Source organism: Onychostruthus taczanowskii, unplaced genomic scaffold, assembly GCF_017590055.1.
Source record: "Onychostruthus taczanowskii isolate IOZ18803 unplaced genomic scaffold, ASM1759005v1 scaffold2, whole genome shotgun sequence".
NCBI lineage: Eukaryota > Metazoa > Chordata > Aves > Passeriformes > Passeridae > Onychostruthus > Onychostruthus taczanowskii.
In genome coordinates this window covers 14654174-14667246 of record NW_024499239.1, presented here as the reverse complement: position 1 = coordinate 14667246, position 13073 = coordinate 14654174, and the positions used below count along the sequence as shown (strand labels likewise).

The window sequence follows — 13073 nt, the reverse complement described above, 5'->3', positions numbered from 1 at the left end:
ACTTCCCTGGGGAGCCTGTTCCAGTGCCCAACCACCCTCTGGTGAAAAATGTTTTCCTAATATCCAGGCTAAACTTCCTCTGGCACAGGTCTGGGACTGAGGTTGACCTCAGGTCTTGTCGCTGACCACCAGGGAGAAGAGATCAGTGCCTGCCCCTCCACTTCCCCTCAAGAGAAAGTTGTAACTGCAATGAGGTCTCCCCTCAGTCTCCTGCAGGATGAAAAAGGCAAGTGACTTTCAGCCACTCCCTGTATGGCTTCCCCTTAAAACCCTTCATCATCTTTGTTGCCCTCCTTTGGACACTCTCCAATGTTTAATGTCTTTCTTACACTGTGGCACCCAAAACTGCCCCAGCACTTGAGGTGATGCTGCCCCAGCCCAGCTCAGAGCAGAGCAGGACAATTCCCTCCCTTGCCCAGGTGGCCATGCCATGCCCGATGCCCACCAGGACAGGGCTGGCCCTCCTGGCTGCCAGGGTGCTGCTGGCTCATGTTCAACTTTCCATCAACCAGGACCCCCAGGTCCCTTTCTGTAGTGCTGCCCTCCAGTATCTCATTGGCCAGTCTCTTCCACCCAACATGGGAAAGTACTTCAGCCATCCTGTGACTCATAGTGGCAATTTTCCACTACACATGAGACATTTGTAATTAGCCGTACAAAATTTTTAAACACAATGAAATGTATTTTGGGCAAGAAAGGTATTAGAACTCTGAACTTACTATCACTACTAAATATTTCTTAATTGTTATCAGCAGATGGCACCAGATATACTTAGTATGACCTGAACAGGTTTTTTTCCTAAGATGTTTTATTAGGACTTGCGACTATAGCAAAAACTTGCAAAGTTTTAGATTTGCATGCCTACATCTGTTTAAACCCCCATTTTTCATAGCTGTTATAAAATACAAGGCAGCTGTATTTAGCTCATGTATAATGTATAATTTAAACCCAGTAGAACAGTCTCTAAAGGCCTGCAAATCTGATATTATTAGGATTTATTAGGATAAAAGAAGACTGAATTTGTATGATGTAATCTGATATTTTCTGCTTGTGATTGTCAAGGTAACAGTCTGAATGGAAGAGAAAAGAGTAATTATGTAATGCAATTATGACTAATTGCAATGATTTACTTTAATTCAAAGCTTACATTAGGGATTAATACTTCCTCAGTTTATGTGCTGCACCATCTTGTAACTATTCAAACCTGTACTGTTAACTATTCTGCACATATGTTATGCGTGATCACTAGACTGCACTGTCTGTGGTGACAGATGTGACTGTCAGGACAATGAACAATGAGTTAAAAGCTCCCAAAATAGTGTTTCACAACAGCATTCCATTTATTGAAAACCAGTACTTCTCCACTTAAAACTCAACCTTATGACTTAATTTGTCTTCTGACACAATGCCAAAAGGCAGTGAAAAGCAGCAGGGAATCACAGTCCCCCTCTACCTGCAATCTAGTTGTGCAAGGAGCAGGACTAAGAACATGTGATTGCTTCTCAGTATGCTTCATAAATTCACTCCATCTCTCCCCTTTTCACAAAAAGGCCACATTTTCTTTTAACAACCCCACCTCAACAGCAATCAAACTGTCCCAGTGATGTTCTTAGTTCTACTTGTAGAATTGTCCAGGTCGCTGTCAGGTCATCGGCACGTTACAACAGGAATACAACTATTTATTCTGAGGCATATATGATTAGCTCAGCTAACTTGACCAACCAACAAACAGAAGGAGTAAGTTAACTCTTCTGTTCTCAAAAACACTCCACCTTTTTTCTTCCTCTACTCTGGTTGCTATGTTCACTATTCTATATCCAGTCATATTTCTATGAATCCTTGTAAATGTAGTAGAAATGATCAAGAAATGCAGAATCAGTGAAGAGAATAACACTGGCAGGTAGGTGGTGAACACAAAAAGCATCGCCTTAACAAAGGAGTGAAGACCCCACTAAACATTCTTTCCTGATGAGGTTTAAGAGGGACAGCAAAGCTGTCACAGAAGTTTACTGCACAAACTGTGTCAGTGATTACAGAAAACTGTACAGATTTAGAAAGGACAAATTAGATTTCTTAAGATTAATAATCAAAAGAAACTGCAAGTTTTGGATGAAGTATTGTGTGCAACTCAAAACTACACCTCAGAAAGTCTCAGAAGTTTTTGGTCTGAGATAATGTGTGCATGATTATGTTGTCAAAGGTTTGCTAAATTAAATATACACTGTCCAAGATGCATAACCAGCTTGTGACAGCTACACAACTGAAAGAAAACTACGAAAAGAACAGAAGAACTCAAAGTTAAATTCAGGTATATGGTATGGTATAAGAAAGCCATATTTATGAATAGAAATAATTTACAACATAACAAGGATATTTAGAAACAGTAAAGAGCTTGAAAAAGTTTACAGGAAAATTACTTTGGGATGGGAAACATGGCATTGAAGATACTTCACAGAGCAGCCCAGAGAATCTGAAAAAATTCGAGTAATCTCAAACTTTCCCTCTATAATTCTCTATTCTCTATAATTTTGTGCCTAAATTCCTTAACTTCTACATGAGCTTCTCATGTCTCAGTCATCTCTTGATGGATCATCTGTCCTGAAGATAGAACCTGATTCACTACTGTTTTTTCTTTGGTTTTCTTTAAAGAGGTCACATTAATATTGCATGGAAAAAACGAGTTTCTAAGAACACACAATGTCTATTACTAGAAATACATAAAATTAATCATCCATGAACAAAATGTCTGATCAAGCTTTTAAACAACTGGGATTCTGTGATACAACAATGATCACATGTCACACTCTATAATACTCATACTAAAAAAAGACCTATATGTATTTTTTAAGCATACTGTGTTTTTCCCTTAACAAAACAGAATAGCTGAACTTCAGCATTATGTAAGTGGAAAAGCACCTAAGTCTACTCTGCTTACACCATCAAAAGGGTAAAGAGAGATGTCATACTTGGGAAGAAAGCATTTGGGTTTCAGACACATTGTTTAATGGCAACAATCAGTGTTTGATGACAAGAAGGACTTTGGATTTGCTGACGTGTTTGCTGAGCACAGGACTTTCCTACAGACAACTTTAGACTACAAAACTGGTCTCTCACTAATACATAGTGAAGTTGAATTCCTAATGGGAAGACCTTAGTTGTTTACAGCATTTCAAGAGTTTACCAATTTTGGCAGGAGTTTTATCATATTTTGTCCTAGATTCTACAGACAAATAGTCATACATTAATGTCTGAGGGCTCCAGGCAACAATATATCTTTGCTGCATGTTTTGAGATCTTCTGAACAAGTTTCCTGACAGAAAAAAACCCCCAAAAAAACAAAAACCAACAAAACCCAAGCCCACAAACAAACCCCCTACAACTAGCCTGCAAATTAAAGAAGTCATATAGTAATTTCTTCAAGATAAAAGATTAATGGGACCAAGAAATGAACTCTCTAATTTCCTCAATAGTCTTAGAAGTTGTTCATAGAGGCCTAAATCAGCAAGTTTAGGAGTTTGCAATCCAAACAAGTGTTACTCCATTATAAAGACAGCCAGACGAGAATTCTACAATGCTCTCACAATGAAAGAACGTCTGGTTTGGGACCAGGTATAAGAACTATTCCTTAGCTAAACAATTACTGGAATTTTTTTGTTATTCCTTTCTTCATAAGTTGATACTTGAACTCAAAAACCTACAAAAATTCAGAAAGCAGACTTGGGATTTTCTTAGTAAAACTCTTCATCTTCCTCCTAAAATCCAAACCAGCTACTTGAATACCTCATAAATTGGTTTCACATGCTCTTTACTGATTTTTTTCTTTTCACTTCCCGTAATTTGAACAACTTAAAGACTTTGCTAAAACCTGAACTGAAGCAATATTCTCAGTAAATTCTTACCCAAAATTATAGAAGTACTTCAGAGAATCACAAAAACAACTGGAAGTCTCATTTTTCAATAGACAAAACCTCTTTAAACTAGCATTACTGATCTGGCAGATCAAACCAAAAGAAAATGCTAAAAGCCAAATGTTCTTTTTGAAAAACTTCACTTAGAAGTCATTCACTCCACTAAGGTGAGGTCATGCCAAGTTTCACTTCTCCCATGATAGAAGTTCCTCTCAAAGAGTATCAAAAGAGATCATCTGCAGCAGAAGCATAAAGCAGGCTAACACTGAATAACATTGTACACATCAAGACCAAGAAGAGATCTGGCAAAGTAGAAAATTGAAGGAATTAAAGTATCTGCCTAGGGAGATGCCACACAATTGGGCCTGTGATGAAAATATAATAAGACTTTAAGAAGTAATGAGGTGCCAACTTCATTGGACATTTTATTTCAAATGGAAAATAGCTGGTTTGAAAGAAAGCCAGGAGTCCAAAGGATGCACTCAAAATGCTGTTGTACTCCATTCAGTTCTTTAAAATAAAAAAAGCAAAATGTAGACTGAGTAGACAAATCTGTACAGAAAAATACCCCAGGTTCAAGGGCATAATAATCTCTCCTGCTGCACCAATTTAAAAGGGAGACAACTAACTTTGCTTTTTTCTCCCACCTATGTGAAAAAGAGACAGTGTCTGACTCTACCTCTGTCAAAAGCAAGAGAGAGCTGTCACCCTAGCCATACTCAGCTATTCTGACACACACATACTAAACCCAAGAAAAATCTATGAAAATTGTAGTTATTGCATTCACAGTAACTTCATTCACATTTCTTCATTCACAAGAACTTGAGGAAGAAAATTAGTATTTCTGCTTTTGTGGACAGTGAGTAAACCAAGTAACGCTCATGAACTAAACTGATTTGTCATTCACTCATGTACTGCTCTAACTTGATGATAGAGCAAAGAATAAGAACAGTCAAAGAATTAATGAGCTACTAAATACTATATTTTGACAAGAAGTTTTAACCTCCAACTTGGATGTATTTGAAGGAGCAGCTTTCATGCAAGAAGATCCCAAATTCCATTTTGCAATCTGCAAACCACATTCTCTTGCCTAAAATGTGTTTCCCACTGAAAACCAGAAGTAAGAATTTAAGAACAGAAAATGTTTACACGCTTTGGATTCCAGAGAATGACACCTGGGGTTGGCATGAAAACAAAATAGCAGCTCATGGTAAAAAGAAAAATCCAATACAATTTATGAACAGGGATTCAAAAGAATGACATATATTACAAGAGGATGAAAAGGATTGGCAAGTAGGAAGGGTAGTACTTAATTTGGTGATTCAAGTAAAAAAAAGATTAAGGAAAACCAAAGGAATAAAAAATAGAAACAGCAGAAACATCTATCTCAGTAGATAAATAAAAAATTACTTAGGAAACAAAATTAACCCTGAATTGATTCTTCTAGATTTTTTGTCATATTTTATGATACAAAAGACATGCTTTTATTACCTTTCTTTCGAAAGAGTGCATTTAGATAGTTTTCTGCTTGGCATTCAATCTTATCAGTGTTGGACTGGCCCTGAGATGACAGTTCCTCTGTAGGCGTTGACTGTGAAGAACCGAAAACTGATGCACGATCCTAGAAAAAATATGAAGATCATAACATCTTTCAAAAGTTGGTCTGCTGGTAGTAAAATATACAACTAAATTACAGAGCTATTGAATGGAATAGAACCACTAAAGTCAAACTACCTTGAGTCAAAATGCAGAATTAATTTATTTGCAAAATTCAATTCTCTCTTACTTTCATACCAAAAAAATTAGTGTTGGGAGTAACGTTTAATAGAATGCTCATACTTACACTGGCTGTTTCTTTGTGTAAATTACAAAAGGAACATTTCTCATCCATAGACCAGTCAGTTAGCTCTTCTGGCTCACAGTCTTAAAGGAAGAAAAGAAAGCTAGATGTTTTAAACACGCAAAAATGGATTTTGAGAACAACACACGCTTCCTAAAATTCTCTTAAATAAATTCCCTTACTAATATGATATATATTTATTGATACATTGCATTCAGTCATATTCAATACTTCAGATATTTTCAAATTCTTGTCTGGCTTTTACAGCTCAACTTAAAAATAACAGAGAGTGCCTTCCTTAGAAGAAAAGGTGAACTTGTGTCATTCAATTGATTATCTGTCATAATTACTGGAGGAATCTGAATACTGCAAGAAAGTTCTGCATTGCAAATATCTTCTTTTTAACTGAAGTGTGCAAACTTGTCATAAACTAAGAATTAGGACATAGACTCCTCACCATGTGAGCTATATGTATCATACTTACAGTATTTTAACTTATTTGATATAATCACTATAGACAAATGCAAGCCTTATTATACTCACTTGTAGCACTTGATTCATCTAGAAATGTACCTTTATATGTTTTATCAGAAAAGGTACTCTGGTCTAGAGGGAATGCAGGACTTAAACTTTCATTGCCTACATCAAGTCCAGTCTTCTACTGAATGGAGACACATAATCTACCTTCCTTAAACTAAGCTCCATTTCAAAATTAAGAGTTTTCAGTCAATACCCTTCTCTTCACAAACACCAGTTACTTTAAAACTTTCCCCAAACCATCTGTGCTAGTAGCTAAAATCTAGCTTTTAATTTCTTGTTTAAAATTGCACATGGCAACTTATTCCAGTTTGCTTTTGTGGCAATTTTATTCTTGTACCCATGAACAATAACTAGATATTTAGCACTCTGATGAATTTACAGAGACTTTCATTATCGCCGTAACACTTAATTTTGTGGCTAATCTAGTCTACCTGCTTTTCCTCATGAGATTCAACTCCATCTCTTCTGCACAAGTCTCACTTGAACACCTGTTTCCTGAACATGGGGATCAAGATCTTAAGATGATGTCTTTTACCTTTACACCAGACTTTCTTACACTGCAGGCAGTACTTTTCCTACAGTACCCTAGTTATGTAGCAGCCCTTATTACAGCTGCAGTGTTTCGGCATGTGAATCCAAATATGATTAACTACAACACCAAGGTTTTCTCCATCCTGTTCATATGCTCACAACCTAAACAACTTTTTCACTCCAATTATTAGTTACCAGGTATGTTTCCTCCTTTTCTCCATACCACTAAATTACAGTCAGTTCTGTTTCGGGAGGTTCTTGAGATTATCTGCTTTCAAAAGCACATGATGGTAGCCTGATCCTGGCTGGCTGCCAACCCCCCAATCCACTGATGCTCTCACTGCCCCTCTTCAACAGGGCAGGGGTGAGGAAGTAAGATGGTGGGAGATAAAATCAGGGGGAGAAACTTGAGGGTCAAGATAAGGACAGGGAGATCACTTACCAATTACTGTACAGGGAAGTCAGACCCAACTTGGAGAGAATCAATTTCATTTATAGCCAATAAAAACATATTTGCATAATAAGAAAGGTAAAAGGCTAAACCACCTCATAGCCCTTTCTTCCCAGGCTTCAGCCTCACTCCTTCATTCCTGACTCTTCTACCTCCTCCCCCACCCCAAACAGTGCAAGGAGGATGGGAAACGGGCTGCTCTCAGTTCGTAACAGTTCCTCTCTGCCACTTCCTTCTTTTTTTTTCTCTGGTTCCAGCTTGGGGTCTCTCCCATGGGCTGCAGGAATTCACAAACTGCTCCAGTGTTCTTCACACAACTGCAGCTCTTCATGAACTGCACTAGTACGTGTCTTTTCCACAGGGCACAGTCCTTCAGGAACAGACCATTGCACAGACCCACAGCTCCTGCATGGGTTCCTCTCTATAGGCTGCAATTCCTGACAGAGGCCTGCTCCAGCACGGGATCTCCACTGGCTGTAGCTTCCTTCAGGGCATCTCCACCTGCTGCAGTGGGTCGTCCATGGGCTGCAGTGTGGATATCTGCTCCGACATGTCCTCCATGGGCTGCAGGTTCCACGTGCTTCACCATGGTCTTCTCCAAGGTCTGCAGGGGAATCTCTGCTCCAGTGACTGGAGCCCCTTTCCGCTCTTCCTTCTCTGACCTTGCTGTCTGCAGGGTTGTTTCCCACTGCCCATTGTCCTCCACCCTCTTCCCACAACTGCTGAGCTTTTACTTCTTCTCAAAGATATTATTAAAAGGCAAAATAAGAATAAAATTACTCTGAAAAATAAAGGTTCTTCAGTTGAGCACAAACATAATGTAAGTAACTCCATATTATTACTTAAATCTAGCGTGCTCAGCTCTAAAATACTGATTTAGAACAGAATTCTGTATTATTGTATTCTATGCTTTCAGGGATGCAGAGCAGCAATTTTTACAGGTTGGACAGCTGATGTTTAAAAACAGACACGGTATTTTTCTTGGCTGGACAGTAACAAGAGATAATGAGTCATTTTTGCTGAATTCATCTACCTGTCCCAGCCCATTAGAGCTATTCCTTTAGGATGTCCACAGCATAAAAACAACACTATTCCCTCACAACAAGTTCATTGTTTTCCTGGCAACCATGAACACCCTATTTATGAACCTTGAGATTCTACAGCTAACTCTAGGGCAGGCTTTATACTTTCAGAGAAGTTCCTCTGCCTTGGAATCCTGAATTTCCACTGGTAAAAGTCAAACTAGAGAGCAACCCTTGTGTATTGCCAAAAAAGCAAACCTTGAGAAACATCAGCTCTACATAACACTAAACCCTTTAATCAAAGCAGTATAAATCATGTACAAGACATATTAAGTCTGCCAGCAAAAGTGATATCAGATAATATGCAAGATATATCAAATGCCAGACAAACAGTCTCGGGTCACCACCACAGGAAACGTCCTGATATCAGTATTAAGTTTTTAACTCCAGATAGGCAGCCATACTCTCAGAAAAATCAGAGGCACAGACAGCACTTCAACCTGAACTGACTTTCCTCCAGCTGCATTGAATTTAGGATGAGAATCATCTTCCCTCCCCATTTTATCTTGTTTGGGGTCAGATGATGGAAGATTTGCAGACAACCTATAATGCTTGCTTGCTCATGAAAAAAAGTTGCTAAGACTGTGCAAAAATCATTTTAATACTAAACACAGTACAGATCATTACTTGAAAGCAAAACCTTTTAGCAGAAAGCTGTTATACTTATTTCCATTTATTAAGAATAAAATGGTGAATTTTGACAAAAAATATTTTTCTTTTACATTTCTTAAGAGGCTCACATCTTTGTTTTCCCAAACCACTTTTCCCAAGAAGTAAGGCCAAGTTAATTAAATTAATTCAGACATCTGTACTATTGAACAGATTCCATGTTTGTATCTCAAAATATAAAATAATTGTCTAGTAAATTTAAATACAAAATAGCTTAAAAAGTTAATCTCTTACTTACCAGTATTTTCTGATTATAATAACATCCCAAAAGATTTTCCAGCTATTTGTGACAATTTTGAACATATCACCGCCTTTCTTTTTATACAGCACTACTGCTTCCTAATAAGTACATTAAAACAGCTGAAGTATTTATCAAGTCCTTCATATTTTAAATTTCATAAAACCTCCAATTCTATTAGATTGGTGTTTCTAATAAAATTTTTCACTACTAGAAATACTCCAAAAGAACATAAGAAAAAAATAAAAGCTTTCATCCTGTATAAAGACTATTTTTTCCTGGCAGAAAAAAGAACATTGAGAGCTGCGTTTTTCCAACAAGACATAGCTTTTCCTCAGTGGTTAAGAGACTAGAACCCCAGCACATAATCTTCACATAATTCTTTTGTGTGTACAAAAGAAAGTTCACACATACCACCTGATTAGAGGAACAGCTTTTTGACAGTTTAGCTAACTATCCAGAAGTAGAATGTAAAACGTAACAATTTATATGTGAATTTGCTAAGCTGAAAATGGGTATGAGAAAAGGATCAGAAAGCCCTAAAGATCCAATGACATAAGAAGCCTCAGTTCAGAGCTTGAACCAAGGTCAGACGCCAAGATACAGAACTTGACCCCTCTGCAACCAGAAGCTGCAGAATCCAAGCAGTCAGGATAACAAACTGGTGCTGAATAACTGTGACAAGAAACACTTTAGCAAGTACAAAGTAAATCCTACATATAAAAGAATTTCAAGACACAAAAAAATGTTTAAAAGGTATTCTCTTGGAAAAGTGTAATCGTCTAGTAAAACTGAAGTCTACCTTTTAGCACTTAGATTTGTCATTGCAATTTATTATTCATTCAAGTAACTTAAGATAATACAATATTTTAATCTATAAATCAAATACTATTTCAAGAAAGAACTAAGGAGGAAATATATCAGTCATGTTACATTTTGTGCACATTATTGATCTTTTTCATGTCACAAGAGATAAAGCCAACAACATAAGAGAATAAAATGCTATTGTATCTAAGCAGCATACATTTCAGCCAATTCTCACGTATTTCTGCACAAGAAAGCTACACAACTTCTTGAGGTATATTTAAGGAAACACACTCTTGCTGCTAATGAGCCATAATATTGCATGTTGACAGTATTAGTTTAGTGGTCACAATGAGATAAATAAACAGCCTAAAAGATGCAGTAATTCAGGCACATTGCTTAGAGTGTAAAAACAGGAGTTCTAATTATACCAGCCATATTTTTTAACTAAGGCAAATTATTTACTTTGTATCTTAGCTTCATTACCTGTGAAATGAAAAGTGGCACTTAGGACAGTGGAAAAATTTGTACAAATTTTACTTGAGAGTTCTGTATTAATCTTTAAAACAGAATTCAGACTTCGAATCAGAAACAGCCCTGCATACTATACTAATGATAAAACTGACCTCTACTGTACCACTATAAACTATTTCACATGGCATTACTGAAGTTACAGATAATATAGCTATAAAAATGAACCAAAAATAGAGTAAGGTAAGGTAGGCATCCCAACCTACCAGCAATTGATTTTAGTTCTGGAGCAGTTGGCTCCAGAACTAAAATCAATTTTACAGACGCCTCAGACATGGAAATAGGCTTTAATTGTTGAAGAACTCTTGCACATTAATGACAAAAATTTTCAGAAATTGAAAAAAAATAGCTCTGAGATGTTGCATTTTAGATAAACACAAATTTAATTTTCAAGACAAAGTCACAAGGACATCAAGTAACAAAGATACGCAAGCAATGGAAGTACCAGATTTTAAATAGGTAAGAAATCCTCAACAGCATGAGGCAAGTAAGTTAAAAGTTAAAGACAGCTCAAATACCTGCACACATGAACCCTAAAGGAGCAACATAAACTTTACAGTGGCTTAGACTTTGGCCACTACCCCATTAGCTCAGTAGTTTCTGCTTTCTTACCCAAAAGCAAAAAAAAAAAAAAAAGTAAGCCTTTTTAAACCCTTTCATACAAAAAATAAAGCTTTAACTACTAATCAGTGTAAAGCCCAATACATGCAACATCTTCGAATTACACATAGAAAAAAACAAAAGAGATACTGCACACTTATAACAATATCCTGTTTCCTTTTCAAATGTGCTTATTGCAGCAGATGAGAATACTAGTCATGAAAAAAAGCTTTAATCCAACTGTACATATTTCTTAAATGTTTTTATCTCTTATTAGTGGCATGCCTAGGTTGAGAAAGAAAAAAATATTCTGAAAGCATCAGCAAAGTAGTATTCCAAGTTCCATCCCCTTTCCCATGAAAATACTGTGTTATGCATATGATACAGGCCAAGGAACTTGCACATTATGAAGGGGACAAAACCATAACCAAGCTAAAGCAATTGCTCCTAAGTATTATAAGCAAAGCACATGCCAGTCTGCCTCAGGTACTAGCACTAAATAAGTGACATGCTTTACAAACTGCACTATCAGATAATGAATTGTAAAGAATTAGATGGAACATTTTTAAGGTTTCATAACAAAAGTAACATTTTTTTAAGTCATAAAATGAACTTGGCAAAACAATTCTTTCAATACTCCAAAGCAAATTTTTGCTGTATAGTGCCATGCTGTCAAAGGTAAATCATTCCATATTTAACTAAGAACTTATGTGTTATTCACAGCTATTCCAGCAAAACCAAACCCATTTGGACTAATGCTGGGTCTTTTAAGGGTAATGGAAAAGGTGTGTATATACATATATGCTTGACCATACTATGACTTTATATATATATATATATATATATGTATACACATATAAAGTACTATAAAAACTAAAAGCATGGTGTACATATAATAAAGATGTAAAAAAATATGAATATATAAAAAGCATAAACTTTCTTGACCACTACAAGACCAAACCAGCATCCATTACCTTCCTTTTACCAATTAATGTCAATAGGAAGCTGAGCAGCTTGTCTGCCCTTTCTAAAGGATATTCAAAAACAAAGTAGAAGATGCAGTATTCCAGAAGAGTGAGTATTTTTCATGAGAGCTTTTTGCAAAAAAGTTTAGCTAACCTGAATACTCCTGTATGGGAACAAAACTTATGTATCACTCTCCCTAGGCACAGTTTTGCTTAGGCACAGTACTGACAAGAAAATAAAAAAATAAACATTGGAAAGAAAAGCACTGGAAGATTTCCTTTTTCAAATTCAAGTATATTTGAAACTACTTTTAGCTAAAAGAAAAGTCAGTAAGTTAAAGTCATTGCACTAAAAGCTGGCTTATTTACCTTCAAATAAACTGAGGTCTCTTCGTAGCCTTGGTCCATAAAGCCCTTCTAAAATACTTTCAAAACCTGGAGACAAAAGAAACATTTAAAACAGTAAATCAAAAGTTTCTTAAAAGAAAGCAAATTCTAGAGAACTGGCAACAAGTATCCTCAAATTCTATGAGCAATTCCAAAAATTGTTACATTTATCAAACAAATATTTACTCCTTCCACTACAGTACTGCTCAATAGCATTAGAAGATAAAAATAAGACAAGGCAACTGCCATCTGCCCACAATCAGCCTATTAAGCCATGCCCCAACAACCTCATTAGACTTAAAATAACTACCACAGAATCCTAAAGGTGGGAGGATTAGCCTCATAGTTCTAAGCAAGTGAAGGAGTTTCTCTCTTAGCCTGAGAATCAGTCATGTACAGAGAGAGGAAAAATGAAAAGAAAAAAAATTGAAAACTTTACAGATCAGAAACTTCCCATGATCTCCCGAAACTACATAATCTTAGCAGGCTAATATTACAACAAATAGAAAAAAAGCAAGCTGCTTTTG

At 36.5% G+C, this 13073-nt stretch overlaps 1 protein-coding gene across 5 annotated transcripts in view; it reads right to left on the bottom strand.

The window, feature by feature from the left end:
* The window catches only part of LCORL (ligand dependent nuclear receptor corepressor like), an 81920-nt gene that overhangs the window by 44118 nt on the left and 24729 nt on the right, over nt 1–13073 (bottom strand). For all 5 annotated transcript variants that reach the window (XM_041402434.1, XM_041402433.1, XM_041402436.1 and 2 more), the window contains exons 2-4: nt 12529–12594; nt 5752–5831; nt 5400–5529 (exon numbers count right to left, since the gene is read on the bottom strand). In XM_041402434.1, coding sequence (XP_041258368.1) covers nt 5400–5529; nt 5752–5831; nt 12529–12594 — 276 coding nt within the window. The remainder of the gene's footprint in view (nt 1–5399; nt 5530–5751; nt 5832–12528; nt 12595–13073) is intronic.